Source organism: Drosophila novamexicana, unplaced genomic scaffold (genome assembly GCF_003285875.2).
Source record: "Drosophila novamexicana strain 15010-1031.04,08,12 unplaced genomic scaffold, DnovRS2.1 tig00001939-arrow-arrow-pilon, whole genome shotgun sequence".
NCBI classification, from domain to species: domain Eukaryota; kingdom Metazoa; phylum Arthropoda; class Insecta; order Diptera; family Drosophilidae; genus Drosophila; species Drosophila novamexicana.
The window spans coordinates 218,708-243,776 of NW_020824911.1; the positions used below are offsets into that span (position 1 = coordinate 218,708).

The window sequence follows — 25,069 nt, forward strand, 5'->3', positions numbered from 1 at the left end:
CTAATCGGTGCGAGGGGGACAGAGAGAAAGTGGGCGGAACGCTAACATTGTACGCATAGTGAAGCGAATAATACTTGATATAGAAATTGTCTGCTTTTTATTAGAATATTATTTTATTTATTTCGAATGCTTTCAGCTCCATTTCAAACTCATTCCTGATGTCTGCCCATATATAGTATAAATACATGTATATATATGCTTGTTCAGTATAATCTTGATCAAACTGTGCAAATCACGAACTGCTCTCTGCTCCGCTAGCCCATAAAGTATATGAGTACATATCTCAATCAAGCTCGAAACTCGAGTGGAAACTAGTTTTCCAGCAACAGTCTGGCAACTTTGCTGGCAGCATATATGGCAGATCGAACGACTATATCGTATGGCTAACATATGTTGAAACGGTCGAAAATTAAACTCTTTCATGGATGGATCGATAATAAATCGGAGCAAAGGCAAAGGTATGATCGCTTGTAAATAAATCTGTTTAAAGGATAAATCTAGCTATATCCAGATATATATATATATATATATATATATATATATATATATATATATATATATGCATCATATATAAAGCAAGGAAAATATTCATACACATGTATATATATCTATATGTATGTCTATATCTATATATATGCCTTGAACGAGCACCTTCAACTTCTGTCTCGTTGCCTGTCACGACGCTAGAGCTTTGCTCAGTTGTTGTTGTTGTTGTCTTTGTTGTTGTTGTTGTTGTTGCTGCTGGTTGTCATGTGGCTGTGATTGTTTTTATTGCCTGGCTACTTTGGCAGGCATAATTAGACACACATCAATTAACAATTAGCTAACGACAGCTGCCCAATGTCCAGTCCACACATTTACACACACTCACACACACTCGCACACACACTTATAAATAGCAGCAACAACAAGGCCTTCGCCGCCCACTTGTTGGCTGCGGCGGGCTGCCAGATGAGTCGAGGGTCCGCTCGCCCGGTTAGCCACTTTGGTCAGCTATCGATGTCGGCGGCTGTTGCTCTCTCTCCCTCTCCCTCTCCCTCCCTTACTCGCTCTCTGTCTCTCGCTCTACCTCTCTCTGTCTCTCTCGCTTGTTGGCGACTAATTGAATTTGCTGCTCGGACCGTGCTGAAACGGGTCGCTTTGGTTTTGCCTGGGTCTGGTCAATGAATCGGCGCCATGAGTTGCTTGATTTTCTGTCATGCGATATTTTGCGGTTTGCCTGATGGCCCCTGTCCCTGCACACACACACACATCTCCCCCCCCCCCCCGTGCCCACTCTCCCTTTATTCCTTTGCTTTGTTTCGCCCTTTGGCTTCCTTGCACTGCCCGCTCTGCCCATTTTCCAGGTTCATTTTCCGCCTAAATTAATTTGATATTGAAGTTCGCATCTTTTCCGCTCTACGACTGTAATCTATACCCGGCTGACCTCCCTCACCCTCTCCTCCTACCCCTCCCCCTTCTCCTGCTCCTGTCCAGTCCTGGCCACTTCAGTGGCTCCTTTGTGCGTTTATTAAATGTTCAATTAAGCAATTTTCCAGCTAAGACTGGCTTTGTTCTCGATTCTCTTCGGTTATCGATATCTTTTTGCTATTTAATGAATTTCACATTAACTGACTGTCAATGGGTGGGGCAGGGGCAGGGGCGGGGTGCGGCACTCTTTTAATGGGATAATTTGCCAATTTGTTAAACGACAGTCGGTGGACGAGGCGAGGCGAGGCAAGTCTCAAGTAACCGTCCATTTACCTATAAAAACAACTATCGATAATTGCTTTGATAAGTGTCGAGCAGCGAGAAGTCTGGATGGGATCTAGTTGTTTGAGCTGGAGGAGGAGCTGTTAGCTGACTATTTGAACATTTATTCAGTTGCAGGAGCATTCGTTTATTGTTAATCAGATTTTGAATGTAAGCTTAAATACGGATTTGATTCAAATTGAAGCAGGTGAATGGAATAAATGGATTAAAGTAATATCGATAACTTTCGCATACTCGATAAACATATCATGACTATCGCAAGCAATCGATATATGTACGATTTTTGGCACACGTTTTGTGTATATCGTTATATAACTGACAACACGCCCTGTACTATCGATAACTATCGCAGCGACATATTACTGCACCCATTTCTTATATTCTGTCTTTCAGCTTTCTTTCGATAACTATCGATAACTACGACATGTACGCACAGCTGGTATACAATTTGTCGCCCAGCTCCCTAACGTTCCACCTCACTTTCGCATTCTATCGATAACTATCGCAGATACCCATTTAATATATTCGGCTTTCTTTCGATATTTATCGATAACTATTGTAACATTCAATACTCATTGCACACAATCTGTCGCTCTCTTCTCAATTACATTTACGAGTAGCTACCCACAATTCCGTTTGATATTGGCCTTGCTACTCGCATTTGTCAGTCTAAAGCGCAGAGATAAATGGCAGCCAAGGCAACTAGACCCCATTCGCCCCACAATCGCCCCCTTCCTACCAAGGCAATTCTGCAGCAAACGTGCCACAAAGCTGCGCCTAGTTGCGAGCGAGTCGTTTATAGAGAGACGCAATGTAAAATTACCAATAAAGTCAAATTGAAATTGCCAGACATATTAATAAAAGCCGCCACCCGGAAGGCCGCGTGTTGGAGGCGCAAGCCGGGCTGAGCTGCCAAGTATGTAGATGCCCTCGTCGGTTTTGGCATTGCGTAGACAACGACAATTTGCCGAATGAGTCGCACGGGTGCCACCAAAAAACCCAAACTAGACCAAAGGAGTGCAGGAGGGGAAACGAGCTAAACAAAAAAATAAAATGAAATAAAATCAAATAATATAAAACGCGATGCCTTGCGTCAGAGTTTCTCTTAGCGAATTCTCTGCGGCGATATTTTTGCTTTTAATTTTATTTCACTGAACACCTTCAGGGGCATGCAAGGGGCGCGAGAAAGAGTGGGGCGCAGGGGGGGGTGGTGGTGGTTAAAGTGGTAGCGAGACGCCATGAAGGAAATTTCTGTTGACAGGAAATACACTCGAAATTGGCAATTTTGCATTTACGTTAATAATACTCGAGCGTATTTACTACTTACGTAGAGAGAAGCGTGGCGTAGGGGCGACTGCTGAGGGGCGAGGGTGGTTAAGGAGGGTGTGGGCGTTGCCAAGCTACCGGCTGCTTTTGCTGTCTAGGCAAAATGGGGCCACATTTGTAGCTGCTGCCAGTTCTGCGTATTTTTATTTGCGCCAAGGCAAACGAGATGCTCGATGCTAGCCTGGGGGGGGTTGGGGCACGTTGGTGGGGCGCGGCGGCGGCTGGTGGCAACTGGTAGCCAAGCATCGCTGAGCCAATATGACGCGCAATTATTTGTAATGGAGACGTAAATAAGTTGAAGAAGCAAAGTGGCAAAAACGACAAAGTGGGTAAAGGCAAATGTTTTTCGGTGGTGCTTGCCAGCAGCAGCAGCAGCAGGGGGTGGGCGTTTGGTGGGGTTGGGAGCATTGCGTCTGGCGGGTGGTTTAGTTCCAAGTTGTTACACAAGCCCGAAAGCTGTCTTTTTTGGGGGTGGCTTGCGGCATGGTGGTTGCTGCTTGCTGCTTTGGGGGTGGCCGCTGCTGCTGCGGGAGACAATTTTTGGGCTTAGACATGCGGCCCCTCCCCACCCGCTCCGCCCACAGAGCCCAGCCCCACCCAGCCGCCTGCTGTTAGCTCGTTAACTCGATTTGCGCTGCGTGTTGTTTTCTTCGTACTTTTCTTTTTTTTATTTTTTTTTTTTTTGTTTTCTTCTTGTAATAAATACGAAAAAGCGGCAGGCGGAAGGCGGTGGGTGTCGGCAATCCCGTTGTTTTTTCCAAGATGGCGGGCAAACGCTGCAAGACGACATGCGAGTGCGAGCGAGAGGGCGAACGAACGCGTGGGCGAGCAGTTCGGCTGCTTAAAATGAAATTTGCCTTTTTAGGCAACTTTATTTGGTCGAGGGCCACATTTAAATGGGGGGATTAATTCTGAATAGTTGCAGGCTTTTGTTTGTCAGCTATTCAGGGTTGCCAGACTTCTGCAAGTTCACGTACAAGCAAACAGTCGAAATTCGCAACGAACTCATTTTGCAGCTGTTGCGTATTCAGAATTGCTCAGAATTTGTCGCCTTTACATTAGATTGTCTTCTAGGCAACACAATGGCGTTACAAATGGGGCTTGTTTTGTGATGAGGGTTGCCATATTTGACGTAAATTACAATTTCAATCTAAAGACAGCTTTATACGGTGCCCAGTGTTGCCGTACTTTTCAAAAAGCAAACTTCAGGCAAAGGAACGCTATTTGCCCAAAGTTTAGATAGACGATTATTTCCAGCTTGCTTGAAATTTGTGCTTTGATTGTTTAAGAGTTGCCATTTTTCTAGATCAAAATCGAGAAAGTGCTGTGCCTAGAATGCGTTTTATTTTATATTATAAGCTACTTTTCAGGCAGGAACCAAACACGCTTTACAAAGAGCCTTAAATTGATTGTTACGCCTATTCCCAGCTAATGTCAGCTTGTTGCATTCAGAGTTGCCATACTTTCGTTATATCACGCCTCTCTATACAAACTAAAGTACAATTTCTTTCTTATCATTTCCGACTAGGTATAAGACTGAAATCGGATTAGACAACATTTTGCAGAGCTGGAATCTCGCACTTTAGAACGCCTAGAGTTGCCAGACTGCCAGTGGCTTACCCTATATACTAATAACTGTGCCAGACAACGTATTCCTGACAATTTCTGGCCATGTTTTAAGCTAAAGTTTTGACAGAAAATGTTATTTATAGATTAGAGTGCTGTTAATCGGGACTTTTGAGGGTCTAGCGTTGCCAGACAGTCAGCACAAGTGCTTCCTATGCAAACTACTGCACATGACAACTTGTTTCACACAATTTCTAACCATGTTTTGATAACTAAAGTTTTACTAGTAAATTTGCTTAAGGATTTAAGAGATGTCCAGAGTTGCCAGATTGCCAGTAGAAGTGCTTGCTATGCAAGCTACAACTCTTTTCACATAACTTGTTTCCATGTTTTGGTTACTCGTACATTTTTTTAAAGTTTAAAGAGCTGTCTAGCGTTGCCAGACTGCAATTTGATCACTGTACAAGCGATTTGAACAAGGCAACGCGGAATCGCTGTACAAAAATATCATCTTGATGGCATTTGCCAATTCCCATTGTTGCTGCCACTCAGCTAACTGCAGCAACAACAACAAAAACAACAACAACATAAATGGCAACAATCAGACAACTGTTTGCGGCTGCTGCTGCTGCTGCTGGGGCGACGTTATGGGGCCGCGAGCTACACTTTTCCTGGGGTTTTGTGTTACGCTTATTTTCCAATTTCACTTTTTGCCATTGCCATTGTCGTTGTCGTTGTTGCTGTTGTTGCTGTTGTTACTGTTGTTGTTGTTGCCCGCACAAAGATTTTTGCTTGCCATTGATTTTCTGCTGTGCTTAAATTTGCTTACAGCTAACAAACAGCCCCGCCCCCACCTTCCCACTCCTCCCCCCCAGCCACCCCTCACCCAAAACCACTTGACCAAGCTTGGCGCATTGTGGTTGTAGTTTTTGCTGTTGTTGTTTTGTATTCGAGTTTTTATGCGCCTTCGTTTTGCTCGCATTTCTTCAACCATTTTGCGTTTTGCTTCGCGCCGCTCATTTCGAGCGCCGACCGCGACTGCGACGCCGACGTCGACGCTGAAGCAGTGAAGCTTAAATGAAATAATTGGGTAGTTAGTGAGCTTTTTTTTCTTCTTTCCTCTAGTCAAACCACACCCCCAACCCCAACCCCCCCGCGCAGCTTCCATTGCGGCGGCTGCTGCCTTTAGTTGTTGTTGTTGTTTTTGTTGTCGCCGCCAAACGCCAAATTGCTTCAAATTTTTCTTCACTTTTGCATTCTTTAGCTATTCAATTATTTATTTGCCCATGTACTTGAGAGAGTAAGAGGGAGAGTGAGAGAGAGAGAGATGGGGAGTGAAAGGGCGTAACGGGGAAGGGGCACGACAGGTGCTCTGGCAGCGCCAAAAACAATTTTCTCATTTTCCAATTTCGCTTTAAATCTTTGTTTTTATTTTTGTTTAATTAGACGTTATTTTGCGTAGCCTTTGTTGTTGTTGTTGTTATGGGCGTGGGCGTGGCTGAAGACTGCCCAAGCTCAACTTGGCAGCAATCGAGGCGCAATAATTATCGATATTAGCAGCATGCGGGTTATCGTTTGGCTAATCGATAACATAAGTGTTGATTAACTCAAATAGAAATCGAGCTCAAATGAAGCTTTGGCGCAAAGAACTGCAAAGCTCGTGTCATCATAGACACTCGAGGTCAAAGTGCATGTCAAATTAACACTTCATTGTAATTCTAATTAATTGCTTAAACAGCATAAACTAACTATTTAGCAATCGATAATCGATCTCAACTAATCTATCGATGAAAATCACATTTCAGCTAATCGATAACGATAATCCTAGCTTCTAGCCTGGCAACCTTATCGCTTACTTGAAAGCCTACAATCGCATTTTCGATTTATCTTTCAGCTAATTTATCGAGCTAATCGATAACAGTGCCCTATTAAGAGCAGCTATAAAACTAGCTTCTAGCTATGCACACTTATCGCTTACTTGAAAGCCTAGGAATCGCTGTCATTAAACGGACTTCAATTGTCGTTGAATTGAAATGTAAATTCATGCAGAGTAATCTAGTTGCAAACTTATCGATAAATGTTCAGCTGAAAACGTGCTTTTGTTTTTTTTTTTTTTGTGTGTGTGTTTGTGTGCTCAGCTTCAGCATTCAGAGTGGACACGTTGCCCGCAACGAATCACAAACCGGGCCAAATTGTGTATTTTGCTTGTGTAAAATTCATTTGGCCATAAAACTGCCGCCCTCTTCCGCCGTCCGGCAGCCACATTCGTAATGTGGCAGCCAGCAAACGTGCCATTCAAATGGGCAACTAACTTGCAACAAGCAACAACCCTTTTGTGGTCTTGTCCATTTCGGGGGCGCAACGTTTTACAACACTGCAAATGCTGGCACGGAAATAGCGGTAAATATAAAAATACACACTTACACACACACACACACAGACCGTTTAATGTGTCAGTTGTGTGCATGTGTGTGTGTGTGTTCAAATATTTATTAACCCATCAACACATGCGGAAGTTTTTCGGCCGTTTCGTTTCACATAACATTCAGACCCAAGGCCCAGGCCCAGGCCCAGTCCCAGGCCCAGCCCCCGGCTGAGTGTGTGTGTGTGTTTTTGGTGGTAACAAATTCGTGTAGCGTTGCAAATTGCTGTCAACAGGGAAATTAATAAAAAGTCAAACGCTTTTTAAAGGCAACGGGCAACGCCTCGAACCCAGACCCAGACCCAGACCAGGGCACTTTGGTACTCGGTACTCGGTATCGGGTACTCGGGAACTCGTGTACTCGGGTACTCGCTACTGGTTAACTGCGCTTCAGATCGCCAAATAAATTGCGCTTGGCAAATAAAATAAAGTTTTGTGCGTGTGGCCCTAAAATAGATTAACACGTTTAATATTCAATTTGCGCACGCAACACGCCTGTAAAAATGTCATGAGTCCTGGCGAGTCCTTTTTTCCTTTTCCTGGCGCATCGCCTGGGGTTGTCAGCCACTCGAACAGTTGCCGACTTTGCGACCTGCCATTTGATTAGATTAACGACATTCTAAGTGCCAAATTTGTAGGGGTAATTGCAAATATACGAACTTGCGGTATCTGAGTGGTGGATAACCTATCAAAGGCACTGTGAATGTATTCGAAACATTTGAAAGACTTTCATGCTTGAATTTAATTCGCTTGCTCTTCTATATGGTATGTTTAGTTATTATCCCTTTCGTGGTATTCAAGATATTCTTTAGGTCTCTTGAGAGGCTACGTGGCTGATAACCTGCCGAAAGCACTGTGAATGCATTCGAAACATTTGTAAATGTTTACTACTTGCATTTAGTTTATATATGGCATGCATATTTAATACCCTTTTCATGGCATACAAGACTTTCTTCTGCTTTTCCGAGTGGCTACATGGATGATAACTTATCAAAGACACTGTGAATGCATTCGAAACATTTGAAAGTGTTACATAATTGGACTTAAGACGCTTGCTGTTATATATGGCAAGCATATTTGTTATTCTTTTCATGGTATTTAGGATATTCTTCTGCATTTGCGATTACTTGTTTGTTGATTACTTATCATAGGCACTGTGAATGCATTCGAAACATTTGAAAGTGTTTCATGCTCTCATTTAATTCGCTTGTTCTTTTATGTGTTATGCACATTAATTATCCGTTTTTTGCTTTGCTGTCTTTGCAGAAGACATTCTTCTGCAATTTTCCGTTCAAATTCACTGTGAATACATTCGAAACATTTGGATGTGCTTTTGATTCGTTTGCTCTCATATATGGCATGCATATTTCGTATATTTTTCAAGTTAATCAAGTTATGTTTTCCTGTTCATTTTTCAGCTTCATTCCTGTACTTATTTATTGCATTCATTTTGCTGCATTCACTTTATTCGCAAGCATTAATTGCCTGCGTATTCAAAGTTATTCAAAGATTATATTTCAGCTTACTTCATTCTGTTTTTCTGAAACTCTTTAGTCTATTTTTGTCTGCAGTTAGATTCCTGGATTATCAAGTGGCGCCCATTTTGGTGGCAATGTTAAAGCGCAGCTTGCAGTCAAGTTTTGGGCCGTGTGTCCATATGTTTGGGCACTTTCTCAAAACAGGCAATTGTGGCTCCGACTCCGACTCCGACTCTGACTGTGGTTGTGGCTGTGGATCTGGCCGTGGGCTCTGTGTGTTTGCCAGAAGGCTTTTAAATGCAAATCATGCAGAAATCATCTTGAGGCTTTCATCGAGTCGCTGTGGCTTAGCTTGGGAACAAAGCCACTTAAAGTGCGGCGCTGACTAGCCTTGTGGCTATAGTTAGAGCTATTGCTTAAGCTGGGCCTGGGGCCAAGATGTTTGGCGGGAGCGCGAGAGCGAAATGGGAAAATCTCGGCGAGTTGTTTACACGCTGCAGCGCACTCGAGTGCTTCCTAGAAAATGACGATGACGAATCTGCCAGTTGGCTGCCCCTGTCTGAAGTGCCCAGCCTTTGGCTGCATGATCAGTCATGGCCGGGGAAGGGGCAGAGGCAGGTGCTGTGGCGCGGGGGTCAGCCAGCGCCAGAGTTTTAAGTAAAAGTCATAAACGCAGCCGGGCTCGAGGACGCGCTGCTTGCCACTTGCCACTTGCCACTTGTTGTCATCAATTTGTTTCGACTCTTTCACTTGCCACAAATGCGCTCCTCCGATTCACAATTTCAATTCCACACATCCACATCCAAATCCAATTGCAACTGCGCTGTGTTTATGCAGCAGTTGAGTTCGTGCCACTTGCGGCTGGCTCTCTGCCTTTTCGGGGAAATTCTCTTTTCTTTTCTTTTCTTTTAATTTTTTTGAAATTTTATTTTGCGTTTCATTTGTTTACGTTTCGGTTGTTTGCTTTGGTCCGGTTTTTCGTGAAAACTGAACTTGTAGTTTTCCAATTACAAAAATTATTATCAAAACATAAATATAACCCCCTCTCCTCTCTCCACTCACCACTCTCCACTCTCGCGGGCCGTCTTACCCTCTTGCTTTTTGGCCGACTCATTGTCACATAATTAACACTTGATATAGCAATTTTCTACAACAATTTCCACATTAGTTTCCCAAAAATGTGCGAAAAACTATCGAATTACCTTTGTTCGAGCTGGCAGGAAATGCACACTCTTTCCCTCTCTCTCTCTCTCTCTCTTTGTCTGCCTCTCTCTTTCTTTATGGGACATTTCGGAAGTGCGGCTGGGCGATAATATCACAAATATCTGTAGAGCACGCCCTTCTCCGCCTGCTGCTTCTTTCAGCCTGATTCTTATCGCGTTTTATTCTTTAAGAATTTGAGTTTAGTTTTTGGGTTTTTTGGCTATTTTTTGTTGTTGTTGTCAAAATTGGTGCGATTGATTTTAATGCGGCTCTTTTTTTTTGCCGGCAACACGCGTGGCAGATGCGAGTGCATAATGACAGCAAGGGACTTGATTTCACAAATGCGATAGAGCAAAGGTTCAGAAGCAGGCAGAAAATATTGATATTTAATAGGCACCAAATGGGTCAATTAGTAATACAAAAGGGATTGTCACAATGCGGTTATAGGCTCAATTATGTGCAAAACCTAATGCTAGCAATTAACCAGTATATATGTATCTATAAAGGTTAATTGCTGAAGTGTGGAGAAATGCTTGAACAGATGAGATATGATCAGAGTTTGCCTGATACAATTCTATTATACAGATAGATATGGATATAGAAAGAGATTTTGATATATATTTTGCATATCTTTCGGTATAGTTTTAAGATATTTTGCAGAGCAGGCTTTTTATACCCTGAACCCATTAAAAAGAGGTATAAGGGTATATTGTATTTGTGCGAAAGCCCAAAGTATGTAACAGGCAGAAGGAAGCATCTCCGACCCCATAAAGTATATATATTCTTGATCAGCATCAATAGCCGAGTCGATCTAGCCATGTCCGTATGTCTGTCCGTCCGTCTGTCTGTATGTATTAAAGCAAGGATCTCAGGCACTATAAGAGCTAGAGACTTGATGTAGGTGATCCTAGCTCCCGCGTAGATCGAGTTTGTTTCCGATAATCGATAAATTACACCGTTTTCAAGCAATCGATAAAAATCGATATCGATATCCTGTTTTTTGGGCAATTATGGTAAATAATAAGAGCTAGAGTCACCAAACATGACATATAGCTTCTAAAATAGAATATATGTATGCATTTGATGTTGGAAGAAGAGGGTTCAGGGTATCCCCTAGTCGAGAGCTCCCGACTAGCACCTCTTACTTGTTATGATTGCGCAACTGTCAACAAAGATAAGTTAAGGAACAGAAAGAAATGTGCGAATGAATGAATGACTGTGAGTCTCGCCAATGGTGGCTTAGTCTCAAATCTGGCCCGCACTTGGAAAAAGCCACTCAACCATATATATATATATATATATACATATATATATATATACTATATTTATGATGAAAGCCCAATTACAAAACCAATTGGGGCACAATTATTTGCCATTAAGACAAATCCACTTACGCTTTAACTGAGAAAAAAAAAACAAAATGCCCAATGACTCAGGCCAAACAATGAGCAACAACAACAACAACAACAAGTCGAGTCTCTTGGCCAGTTAGCCAGGCTTATTGCCCTTTTGCTGGCTGTTTGTCATCTGCTTGGGCAACGCAAATGTGTGAAAAATAGTTGCGGCCATTAAACAAACAACAACAAGAAGAAGAAGACGAAGAAGAAGAGCAGGCACAATGGGCGTGGGACAAGTGCCGCCAGCTGCTGACAGCGATCCTCAGGTGAAGAGGCCGAAAAAACGAACCCAAACACCAGCGAGAGGCCTCTCGATGTGACTTTGAGCAACAACAACAACAAAAAGAAGAAAAAAAAAAACAACATTGACGCAGCAGACGCAGAGGACACACACACACAGGTCGCGCAGGACACTCGCAGGACTCGTCGGAATATCGCAGGTCGTGGCATGACTTTCAAGTAAATAAGAAAAGCAAAAGGGACCAAAGCTGAAGCAGAAGCAGCAGCAGAAGAAGCTGAAGAAGCAGCAGCAGCAGCTGCAAAGTATGCTCCATATTGCGCCGCTGGCCATGGACGTTTGTCCTGCCCGGCTGCTCAATGGCCACTCAAATTAAGGATAACAACGTGACGAGCCACCAGCACCAGCAGCAGCAGCAGCAAAGTAGCAATTTCGCAGTAAAAGGATATGCTACTGCACCCAATGCACCCCAGCTCCTGCTCCTGCTCATGGCTCCCGCCGCTGCCACTGCTCTAGCTTCTTTAGATCCTGCGCTGCGGTTAACCACTCGAGTCGATTTATTTTGTACACAACTAGCGCCATGGCCAATGCCATTGCCACTGCTGCTGCTGCTGCTGCTGGGGCCATTGTGCGGGCCATAGAAAAGGACAAGACGCTGCCTTTTTTACGGCTCAACTTGGCTCGAAGCGTTTGCCACAACAACAACAACAACAACAACTACACTGGAAGAAAACTTTGTTATGCAAACAGACAAAATGTGGCCCTACAGCAAATAGCAGCAGCAGCAGTAGAAGAAGACGCTGCAGCAGACTGCGGAAAGGTCAACAGTGAAAGCAACAACAACAACAACAACAACAATAAAGGCAAGGGCAAAGAAGAAGCAGCAGCAAAAGTGTGAAAATTGAAGAAATTAAGTGCGTGTGTGCCCCGTGTGTGTGGGCAGCAGCACAAGCATTTAAGGATGCAAGCGAAAGAAAGAGCACGCGAGAGAGAGAGAGAGAGAGAGGGAGAGGGAGAGAGCACGAAAGCGTGAAAAGAGGGGTATGTGTGCGTGTGTGGGTGCGTGTGTGTGTGTGTGTAGCTGTGGTCAAAGCAATTCAAATAAATGTGTGTGCAGCTCTCCCTCTATGTGTGTGTGTGTGTGTGTGTGTGTGTGTGTGTGTGTGTGTGTGTGGGCGTGACCACTAAGGCAAATAAACTAACAAACGATATGGGCCACAAAGACGACATGGCCCAAAAGGTGAACTTTATAAAATTGAATAGTAAATAAGCCAAAAAAAAGAAGAAGAAGCAAAGAGCAAATTAAAGTTGAAGGGAGGGAGCCAGAGAGAGAGAGAGAGAGAGAGAGAGAGAGATAGGGGCGGGGATTAGAGAATTACCTTATAATAAAATGGAAAACCTTGACGATGTGCTTAATCTATGTAAGTAAGGGTATTCTTATCATATTTCATATACTATAATATAGCATTATCATGGATAATAAGATCCAAAAAAAAGTCTTAATAAATATGTTAATATATCAAATAGTTTAGACAAATGCAGAGTATATAGTTAGATAATCATATAGTTTAAGACAACTTGACTAATAACTCATGATAACTCGGACGAATCGAACTACTATATCATATGGAAAATGATATAAACTAATTCCTTGTTTTTCTTTACAAATTATATAGACAATATCATATCAATATCGGCCTGCTTTAACTTATATCTCTGTGGGCAAAATCGGTCGAAAGATGAGCACGTTTTAAATGGTTGTAATTTCTGATTTTCAACCTAATTATCATCTAGATAATGCCATCACACACATCTAGCTGTTGGAATAGTTGTCGAGCTTGCATTTGCTTAGTTTCGCAAAATTAGATTTCCTACTAATTCTTCTAACTAAGCCGCAAAAACATAAGCCATAGAAGAAGTTGTAAGCCCTTAAGATAGACGCTCTTTCTGGCATTTGTATACATATTTTATTTTGAGACTGGAAAGCGAAAGAGAATTGTGAATTTTAATTGTAATTTTAGTAAATAAATAAATCAACGAATGCCTTTTAAGCTAATTGAATATATATATTCGCTTTTTATATTCGATTTGTTTTTCATATTGAAAAAACTGATAAGATGATTTTCTGTTCGAGTTCGAATTGAAATATTTGCTGCAAGGACATGAGTACAGTGAAGCCCCTCTAAAGAGGGCAGCTGTCCAAAAATATGACTAGGTCAAGATATAAACGGAAACGAGGGGAAAAAACCTTATCCAATAATTCTTCAGTTTAGAATATATCTATATATTATATAATGCTGACGAACTTTCCAAACTGTTAATATTATATAAATGTATATATATTGTAAATATTATATATATATATATATATATATATTCAAGGCAAGCAACTTTTCTTTTGCCTTCTTGGCTTTTGTTTCTTTTCCGATTTTGTCAAGAAATAAATGGAAAAATGGAAAATCAGAAAAAAAAGTTGTAAATGGGAAAAAATGATTTAATTCACATCTGTTAAAGTTGATTAAATCGAATAAAGCAAATCTTTCGAAATCTTTCACAATTGTTCAAGTCGTTTTGACAAAATCGAAATGAAAAAATATTATAAAAAATATTATAGCTATAGTTTACAGTTGCCGGAAGTTGCTAAGGGATTCATCTCAGTAAGCCCTTGCTTCAATAGAATATGGCAAAAATCGTATGGGACTATATATATATACATATATATATATATAATATTGCTGCAGATATTAATTCCTTCGCAGATAACTGTCTAAGTCATTTTTTTGATATTTAGAAAATTGCTTTTTTCATAAATTTTCTTTTTCAAGAATTTACTTTAATCCTTAAAATACTTTTTTTTAATATGATCATAATACCAAATTCTCATATTGTTGTCAAAAGTATTTGTTAAATATTTGCCAAGTTTTTAAATTAAGTCGTTCACGATCTTATCTAGACGAGCTAGTTCCCATGCGAGTTAGTTAAACGATTTTTTATAACATATTTCCATGATAAACCTTCGACAACTCTTGCGTTTTCTTTGTTCAGGCTGAATTCGAATTGGACTCGAATTGGACTCGAATTGGATACATATTGGAGTGCCGCATTGCATGAGCTTCGATAATTATGCGCTTAATTAGCGCCACACACACACGCACGCATACAGATGCACTGAGTGGCTCGCCGCGAGAAGTGCGAAATCTCACACACACTTCAGTCGCTGCCTGTGTGTGTGTGTGTGTGTCGGTGTGTTGGTGTGTTATTAATAAGCTTCTATGTGCACCCTTTGTCCTAATCATAACTACCTTCTAGCCCCTCCCCATCAGCCCCCCCTCCACGCCGCATTAGCGACTTGTGTTTAATTTGCTGTTTTATTGTTTTAATTGTTGCCTGCCCAGCGAGGCGAAGAAACGCGGCCTGCGCCGCATCTGGCAACCCCTTTTCGGAGCGAGCTGCGGCCCTCAACTTGAGCTTATTAGAGCTGCGCCTAAAGAGTGGCCCGCCCGCTCGCCCGACCGCTCGTTCGCGGCTTCGTTCAGTTTGCCAGTTGGTTGCTTTCGTTGTGTTTTCGTTGTCGTTCAGTCTCGCGCCCCTTGCCCCCTTGCCAATCGACTCACTAAGACAAAGCTTTTTGTGCAGCTTTTGTCCTTGTCGCCGCGCGTCATTTAATTAGCCGTTACTTCAACGCATTATAACGGCAAATGCAACCATCTTGTTACTCACCTGCAAACTGGGCGCCGAAATGCTGCTGAAAGTGGCCGCGAAACTCGTGGGGCGTGCTGAAGCCGGGCGGCAGAAAGCCCCGCAGATAGGCGGCCGCCGCCAGCGTCGTCATATGATGATGATGGGCGGCCGCTGCGTTGGCCGGATCGGCGGCAGCGGCATAGCCGGCGGCAGCATAGAAATTCGCCGGATTGAACACGGGCAGCTGGCAGTGGGCGGCAGCGGCTGCGGCGGCGGCGGCAGCGGCCGCCGACAAGCGTGTCACGTCCGGCGAAATGGAGCGGGAATCGCGTGAGTTCGTCTGCTGCTGCTGCTGCTGCTGCTCCAGCGTTTGGGCAGCGTTTTGGGCGCTGCTGCTAACCGCCGACTGTTGCGGTGTGTTGGCGTTTCGCGGCGGGGGCGTGGCGGCCGGTGAAAGTGGCGCCTCGTTGGCGCTGGGCGTGGCAGCGGCAGCTGCCTGCGACGATTGTTGTTGCTGCTGCTGTTGCTGTTGCTGCTGTTGCTGTTGATAGGCACCGACGCCGACGCCGACGCCAAGGCCAAGGATCTCCTGTATGGCAAAGGGTGTTCGCATTTTGGTTGCTTGCATTTTGCCGTCGGTAAGAGGAAGCGTTCGAAGCGTGCAAAGTTCGCCTATTATAACGGTTTATTGCACTTGTTCAGCTAACGGTTAGCATAGCTCACACGAAAAGAGGAACACAAAAAAAAATCAGCACACACATACGCGCGCACATGCACACACACACACTGTCGCACATGTGCGGCACACAACAACACAAAAAAAATGCTAACACACAATTTTAAACAATATTCGATCAAGTCCAAAATGTTTCACCTCTGCTAATCCAATTCGATTCGAATTCGAGTTCGAAAATCGTGTGTGTGAGTGTTTAATTGTTTAACTGTTTTTTTTGAAGCACAAGACACGACAACACAACACAACAAACAAGAATGCGTTACGCCAGCAGAGAGCTTTGCTCAGGCAATGCTAATGCCAGTATCAGTACACGTGTGTGTGTGTGTGCGTGCGTGTGCTCAACTGGACGTCGTCTAACTGTGTCTTGTTCTGCTTGTGTGGGCGCTGACCGTTTGCGTTCGGCGTGGACAACGTACGAAAACGAACTGAAACCAAAGCGCGCGCTGCACGCGAGCAAAAGCGTAACGTCAACGTCAACGTCGCTGTCGCTGCCAGCGCCAGCTGCGACGCTAACGCCAACGCCAACGCACGTTGCCTCTGTATAATGCGCGCACACACACACGCCTTGCGTACTTGATTTTGCCGTCGCCGGGGAAGCGCTTCAACTGTTTCGCCGCTTGCCGAATGTCGACTGAGATCTGCCGCTGGCTGCTGGCTGCTGGCTGCCACTGTCGCTGCTGCCGCTGCTGCTGCTGTCGTTCGCTACGCCATCTTTGCGTGGCAGCGAGATGGCAGCATAGCCACTGCGCTAGCCATCTCGCTCTCGCCTGCGCAGCGCTATGCTGTCTTTCCAATTGCAGGGGTAATGCGTGCTATACAAGTGCTTGCTATCCCGCACGCACTCATGCAGCGCGCCGCATGCTGTTGCACTCTCGCCTGGAAGGCGGCACACGTACACTGTGCACACTATACGTGTGAGTCGCAGTGTGCGCCTGTGTGCGTGCACGTGTGTGTTAATTGTGGCCTTTGCTGGGCGCGCAGCGGCCGCAATTTCAGTTTGTTTTGCGCCGCCAATTTGGCGGGCCACACTGCAGCGACCTGTATGCGTGCGTCTCTATGCATGGGTGTGTGTGTGCGTGTGTGTGTGTGTGTGCGACTTTGATTTACGTGATTTTATGACTATTTCACATCTATTTTTTTTTCGCATTTTTGTTTTTGTTTATAATATTGGCCGACATGCAATACGGTCACTTGTGCGCCAATTGTTTGCAGCCACTGTGCGCAAATTGTTTAAACTATTCGCAAATTCGATTGTTTACGCAATTCGATAACTGCCGCCTATCGAATTGCGCGCATTCTGTTTACCAGCGAAATATGCCAAGCTCGCCCGAACAATTGATCAATTGATCGACTGATCGACTGATCAATTGATCACACGATCTCCAAGCAGGTTTCTGGGCCAGCTCGAAAAGCGTGCGAGGAAAACTAATGAAAATAATGAGCTAACTTATTTGAAGATATAACGCTCGTGTAAAAGCTTTTAATGCATTTTCTTTAAGTTTTCAAGCAATGTCAAAAGAACTTTCAAAAAATATGAAAAACTCTTCATAAATATGCTGGCTTTCAAATATAATTTGTCTCATCCAGTTGGGAATTACAATGATAATTGTTATTATTCAACTTTCCCGACGAAAATAGTCGGAAAATAAAATAATTAGTACTAATATTATTATTGTTATTACTGTTATTGCTTTCATTTTTATTATTAGTATTAATATTATTATAATTATTATCAATATTATTTTTATTAATATAAATATAATTTGTCTCATCCAGTTGGGAATTACAATGATAATTATTATTATTCAACTTTCTCGATGAAATTAATATTATTATCATTATTACTGTTTTTTTTTGCTTTCATTTTTATTATTAGTATTTATATTATTATAATTATTAGCAATATTATTATTATTCATATTATTATTATTTTCATTTTTATAACATTTACGATTATTATTATTATTATTGGAATATATTTGTTTGAACTTTGTATTTCTTCCCATCACACATTAGAAAGCTATATCCGGCATATATCTGTCAAGATTCTGTGCTACATCTGCCATATATGTGCCACATATCTGTCATATCTATGGCACATTTCGTGTACAGTTTCGCCTTGCTCCACTTTCTGCTAATTTGCATTTGGTTTTCATTTCTTGGCTCCGCTTTCGCTCTGTATATTCATTTCCCTTCCATTTCCAAAAGCTGCCTTCGCTTGTCACTGGCTCCTAAATTGCCTTTCCAGTTACCCCCCCCCCCCCCCCCCCCCCCCCCCCCCCCCCCCATCCATCCGCACTCTAGCCCGCTGCTCCCCCTTTGCCCCTAGCCACGTCGACAGACTGGCGCCTGGGCTCCAAATTGCACGCATTGTTGTCGAAAGTTGGCCGTGTTAATTAAGAAGCTTCCCCTCGCAATATCGATTAGCCCTCTACCCCCCTGCCCCCCTTCCTCCTCCTGCTCCTGCTCCTGCTTCTCGCGCTGCGTGTGTGCCCCAGTTGCTGCAGTTGTGATTAATTAGTCGCATTGCATAACAATTGCATAATCAATATGCCATTTCATTGAACTGCTTGGCTTGCAATTGGGCTTCAACTCCCCCCCACCCACTCTTCCACCCCCCCTCCCCCTCCCCCTCCCAGGCAGCTGACGACCGCCGTCGCAATTGGCGTTTTTGCTGGCCCAAAGCAGCGTTTAATTAGCACACTCTGTCACGCCTCTCTCTCCCTCTCTCTCTCTCTCTCTCTCTCTCCCTCTCTCTCTCTCTCTCTCTCTCTCTCTCTCGCTTTCTCTCTCTTTAACGCTTGCCTTTGCAATTGCATTAATTGCATTAATCATACGCCGCGTTGTCCTAATGCATTTTTTGCTTTATTCATTTTGTTCGTTATGTTTTTTTTTTTCTCACTTTGCGGTTGAATTAATAAATCACATTTATTTCTGTGATAATCGTTTTTATTGCTGTCATTTAGTTTCTTAATTGAACACTCAATTTTTATTAATAATATCTATATATCTATAAATTTGCATATATATTGATAGTTGCCAATTTTGGGAAGAGCTCAAATGTAGCCCGTAATTTCCATATGCAAATATTCACGGCTTGCCATATTTTCAGTAAATATCTGCCTTAAATATGTTGGGACAAAGTCCGATTGAAGGAGAAAATATGAGATTTGATTAATTTATGACTACTTTATGCAGCCCTGGCTTAATAATGCAATTGTTCTTTTCCGACACTGGTCTCTATAGGAAAAACGTTTACCAACACAGCTTTCAAATCTGAGTTAGTCTTCATGCTATTTATTTTCTTTAGACATTTTCGCATTTTCATATTTCTTTCTGCTCAATTATAATTCTTTTAAATTTATATTTCTTTTTTTATACTTTCCCAACAATTCAAATGTAACTCCGTTCTGTCTCTTTGTACGCCAGATCTCGAGGGTCGCTTACTTTGCTATCGATATCTTATGTTATCGGAAAATACGATAACATACTATCAAAAGTAATTCAAAGTTTTCCATTCTGAATATTTTCTTTAAAGCTGTTCGCTGAAGCTCACATAACTTGGGCAATCGGCTGTAAGTTTTTTTTTTTTTGTTTTTGCCAACTTTCTTTTAATCTCTTACCATTTTGTTTTCTCATGAGTGTGTGTGTGTGTTTTTTTTTTGATCACGAATTTCAATTTCCGTTTCGCATGTCCTCAAGGACCTGTGCGCCGACTCGTATTATTTCATATTTATAATGTAATCTGCACTTCAGCCTCAAAGAGACGTCGCATAAATCACAAATGCCACTTGGACCAACCCCCGCCCAATCCCCTCAACTAAATTCCCCTCAGTCTACCTATGTGCATGTATGTGTGTGTGTGTGTGTGTGCAGATTCAGAGAGCAGAGCGCCCACTTCATAGGACTGTGGTCTAAAAGCCTTTTGCCTCGTCCTTTTCGCTACTCGCTGCCTTTTTCTCGTACTCGTTCTCGTTCCCCTAACTCGCGGTTGTTGTTGTTGTTGTTGTTCGGTCTGTTCTGTTGTTTTGTTTGATGTTCGGCATCCACTTGAAATGCATTTAAAAAGTTTTATCGCATTTGGCACACTTGAGGCGGGCCGTGGGTGTTTCCATTGCTTCAGACATTTTGCGCCAATGCAAATTGGAATTTTCATTGCTTTCTCATTTGATTGATCCTTTGATCTGCCGTTGGGCGTGGCACTCGCACACAACCAATCGCATGCGTTACCCACACTCTCGTTACTCTCAACATATTTTGCTAATTGACTGTTTCGTCTGTTTGCTATCGCTTCATCTTCGAACTATTCGTTAGCTCTTGTTACGTTTTCATACTCCTTTAACGCTTGCCAGTGGCTACTCGTCACTTTTGGATTCGCTTCGCTTAGTCCGCTTAGTCATCAAACTGTTAAGTCTACTTTCTCTCACATCACTCGCTACTCGTCGCTTTTAGATTCGCTACGCTTAGTATAGTGAATAGCACCCTCTCACCAGTCGCCACTCGCTACTCGCTGTTTATTAATTCACTATGGCTCGATCTAATATGTTTACATTCTCTCACATCACTCGCCACTCGCTACTCGTCGCTTATGGATTCGCTACGCGAATCGCTCGTCACTTGTCACTCGCTGCTTAGTATTTTCTATGCCCCGATTAGTTAGTCTACTTTCTCTCTCATCTCTCGCTACTCGTTGTTTATTAATTCACTATGGCTCGATTTATTAAGTTTACATTCTCTCACATCGCTCGCCACTCGCTACTCGTTGCTTATGGATTCGCTACGCTAATCGCTCGTCACTTGTCACTCGCTGCTTAGTGTTTTGCTATGCCCCGATCAGTTAGTCTACTTTCTCTTTCATTTCTCGCTACTCGTTGCTTGTTATTTCTTTTGCATATATCTGCCAAATCTGCTCACTATCTTATCACTTTCTACTTTGTTAACTACGTTGCTTACTTTGCTTTGTCTTTGCGCTCTCTCATCACTCGCTGTTTATTTGCTGCGCTCTATCCGGCTAGTTTGCACTCGATAAAACCTTGTTAGGTCTGCTTGTTTTCTTGTCCGACGCCACACACCCACTCGTCACATACTCTCTCGCCACTTACTATGCTCAGTCAGGTGTTTTTACTGTCACTCGCTTAAATCCATTCGCCACTTTCCGCATCGCTCTCGTTGGAAATCGATTGTTGGGCATTGCCAGTGTCTCTCATTAGACTAAAAGCCTATTTGGACTGACATTGGTGAACTAATTACTCGTCAAGCGTTGATTCGCTGACATCTGGCAGTTTTGGGTCCATTTTGACATTGTTTTTGCTCACATCAGGCGCTGCTCCCCGGGGACTGCAACTGCGGCGGCAACTGATTTGCGATTGCAATTGCAATTACAATTGGAGTCTCGGTGGTTTGGTTTTGTGGTTCGCTGGCTCGCATCATTCGCATATTAGCCAGACACATGGCTTTCTTTTCAACTTGGTCGCATTTCGATTACTTTTATTGCCCACAACGCGCTGCCGGCTTTTGTTGTTGCTTAGCCAAAAGGCGTTCAACAAATTTGCCTTTGTTTTAGTATTTGGATTTTATATATATATATTCTTGTTGTATTTGTTTTGCCCTTGGCTTTTTATTCCTGGCTAATGGACGCAATCTTGTCCACGGCATTCTGTCATTCAGCTAATGGCAAGCGTCGCAGCTAACAATTGAGGTTGACACTCCGCTGGGCAGTGGGCGTGTTGGAGGCCTTGAGACGGGCTAATTGCCACAAAAAAGAACATTGCAATGGAACAGCGCTGCCAGAAGGCATCGTGCAAGTTACAGCTCAGATTTGTTAAATAGCTTCCAACTATGCCCAGCGAAGAGGTATTTAATGGAATCAATTTACAGATACATTACTATTACTTTGCCAAGCCATAGCTAAGAGCTTAGATATTTCTGCCGCTTCCCCTTCTCAAATAATATTTCACACAGATCTTAAAGTCAATCAAATGAAAAACAATATTGCGCAATTCAAAGGTAATCGCCCAAATATTTGCTAAAATGTGTGCAAGTGATTTTGATTGATCAGCCAGTCAATCAATCAATTAGTTAGTTAGCCAGTCAATCATTTAGTCAGTCAGCCAGATAGGCAGCCATACGGTCAGTCAATCAGCTAATCAATCAGTTGGTTAGTTACACAGTCGGTCAGTCACTCAGTCAATCAGATAGTAAGCCTATCATTTAGTTAATCAATCAATCGCACAGTTAGCAATTAGTAAGTCAATCATTAGCACAGGCAATCAGTTAGCCAGCCGTTATCAGTCAATCATTTGCATAGTGAGTTAGTCAGGCAGTCACTCAGGCAATTAGCTAGTCAGTCAGTCAATCATTCACACACGCAGTCAGTCAATGGGTCAGTCAGTCTATATGTCCGTCAATCAGTCAATCCTTTACATTGTGAATCAGTCTGGCAGTCAGTCAAATGTTCAGCGGATCAGTGAGTCAGTTAGTCGGTTGGCCACTTGGTCAGTGCCAAAGTCGGTGATTCAGTCAATCAGCTAGTCGATTAGTCAGCCATTCAGTCAATCAGTCCGTTCCATAGTTGGTGTCTTAATCAGTCAGAGAGTCAGTAAGTGACTCAGTCCATCTGTTGGCATGTCAGTCAATCAGCTTATCTATTTGTCATACAGTCAATCACTAAGCAAGTCAATCAGTCAGTCATATACATAGTGAATCAATCAGTCAGTCGGTCAGGACTCTTCATTTGCAACTGGACTTGCCCACGCAACGCGTTGCTTGGTTTCTGTGTGTTCCCTTATTTTGCTGTTCGTGTCCCTACCACTGCTATCCCCCTGCCCTCCTCCTGCTGCGCCACTGCTGAACAGACACCCCCGCTCGACCCACTTGCGAGGGACGTTGCTTTGAGCCACTTGGAAATCGTTAATTTCATAATTACATGTTTCATGCACACGCTTCAAGCATGGCCCCAAAATGGGCGACACCAGGCCGGGCTTGTTGTGCGAGTGTGTGTGTGTGTGCACGAGTGTGTGTGTGTGTGTGTGAGTATGAGTGGCACATAAGTGGCAGCCAGCCGGAAAGCCAACACCATTTTGGCCATAATTTAGTTTTGCCCGTCCATTAGCAAGCGCAGGCCGCAACAACAACAACAACAACAGCAACAAAAAGAAGAAGAAGAAGAGGAGCGACAACAACAAGAACAACAATACGTTGCAGACGGCGGCCTTTTGTTGCAATGCCACTCGGCGAGAAATCAGCACCAGCCACAGCCAGAGCCACAGCCAGAGCCAGAGCCAGAGCCGGAGCCGGAGCCAAGAGACCCAAGTGGCCTCGACAGAGGCGGGACAAGAGATGAGCGAGGAGGGCTAGGGGCGGGGGTTGGTGGTTGGTTAGACAGGGTGTGCGAGACGTGGAGGAGTAGGAGTAGAAGGAGAAGGAGGAGGAGGAGGAGCAGCCGGCCGCAAGCGACTCAGCCAGAAGAAGGACGAGTGGATAATTATTAATAATTATCGCATTGACGTGTTTTCGTTTTCAGTTTTATTTATTCTGTGCCCTTTGTGTGTGCCAGTGTGTGTGCGAGTGTGTGTGCGAGTGTGTGTGTGTGTGTGCTTGACTTGCCCCCGCTTCGTTGTAACTTAAGTGGTTTATATAATTGGTCAACTTCTGCTGTTGCTCCTGCTCCTGCTCCTGCTACTGCCACAATTCCAGCTCCAGTTCTTCTTTTGCTTCCACTTGGATTTTTTTCAGCTGCAGTCAAACCCCCTGCCGCCAGCGACCCCCCTCTCTCCCCCTCCCCAATGGCTTGTAATACTGTAATTTTGTAATTTGTGTGATTCCTTTGCTTAAGGGTAGCATTTCTTGCATCGAAGGGTTGAAACGCTTCCATCGCCAATAAATCCTATAAAGTCAGGCAAATGACGATTTAATATGAGTCTACGATGCTGTAACTATAAATATAAAAGCGCCTGTCCCGACCGACTGACTGACTGAGCTCTGGACAACACGGAGAAGCTGACAGTTTTTTAGGCAAGTTTTCTTTTGGGTCAAAGGTGAGCAGCACGTCGGAGAGGTTCGAAAGTTGTACCCAAAGTGGGAGGAAAATATCAATTATATAAAAAATACATGAGCTTTGCAAATGTGACGTCCCATGACTGCGAGTCTTATTTGTGGGAGCGTCGAACCAGCAAACTAAAAGTCGTTGGATCAACTGCCAAAGACATGTGTTTATCTAATTCGTTATTAGAGCTAAGGAAAAACTTATAAGAATAAATGAAAACTAAGAAATGTCTGCTTTTCTATTCCATTCTATTCTAATCTATTTCTATTATTTCCTTAGTTATTCTTTCTTTTTTCTTCTTTTCGTTACAAACTTAAATCTAGTTCTATTCCATTCAAAATTTGATTTGATGATATGCCAAGAAATAAATAGTCAATGGTTCGAATCAAGGCTCGCATTTATGCCGTTTGTTTAAACTTCGTTTCGTCTCGTATTTGTCATTATATTAACATATTTTCATTTGTCAACACTGTAAAGTTTTAAAAATGCAAGCTATGATAAGTTTTTATATGGTATATATAACAAATTGTAAAGCAATATTTCTTTATTTTTAAAAAGCTTTGGTCTGGCTTAAGGTGGAGCTAATGAACCTGTTTCAGTTGCAGTTAAAACTAAACTAAAACATGGCATTTTAGAGCACTGCACAGCTTTGTGGCGTTGCCAGATGAGCTTACGAGCTCTAGGCGTTGCCATGCTGGGGCATATTTCAACACCCGACTGGAGCTGGTCAAAGCGCTATGAAACTTAACTTTTGGGTCAACTAACATAAACTTCAACACGTGGATGACATATGTGAAACAATTAAAAGGCATTCGTTACGGCAAATTGGATCTGATTTGTTGCTAGATCTGCGAAATTCGCTCCCAACACTGGCAAATGCCTAGGCTTGGAATATTTTACAATTATCAAGGCAATCGTCATGCTCCCTTTCATCCCAAATGCCGCATAGACCGCATCTGACCATCATATCATTTGCAGCCTTAAGCCGGGGCCATTTAAAACCAAGCTCTCAGTTCACAGAGATACCTGCTTTTGTGCCACACACACACATACACACACACTCGCACACACTCCTTCATATTCATAAAGATTAAAAGCATATTTAACAATCTTGGATACTAGCCCCGCCCCCCTCCTCTGCAGCCCCTCGCCAACATGGCCTGAGCTCATTAAGCATTAGTCGCATTAAGCGCATTTTTCCAATTATTTCGCATTGAAATCTCCGG

The 25,069-nt window shown here is 43.1% G+C and overlaps 1 protein-coding gene across 1 annotated transcript in view; it reads right to left on the bottom strand.

The window, feature by feature from the left end:
* Positions 1 to 15,691, bottom strand: part of LOC115768688 (homeobox protein vnd) — a 42,698-nt gene extending 27,007 nt beyond the window's left edge. Inside the window, exon 1 of the mRNA XM_030713374.1 lies at positions 15,103 to 15,691. Coding sequence (XP_030569234.1) covers positions 15,103 to 15,691 — 589 coding nt within the window. The remainder of the gene's footprint in view (positions 1 to 15,102) is intronic.
* Positions 15,692 to 25,069: the final 9,378 nt, after the last annotated feature.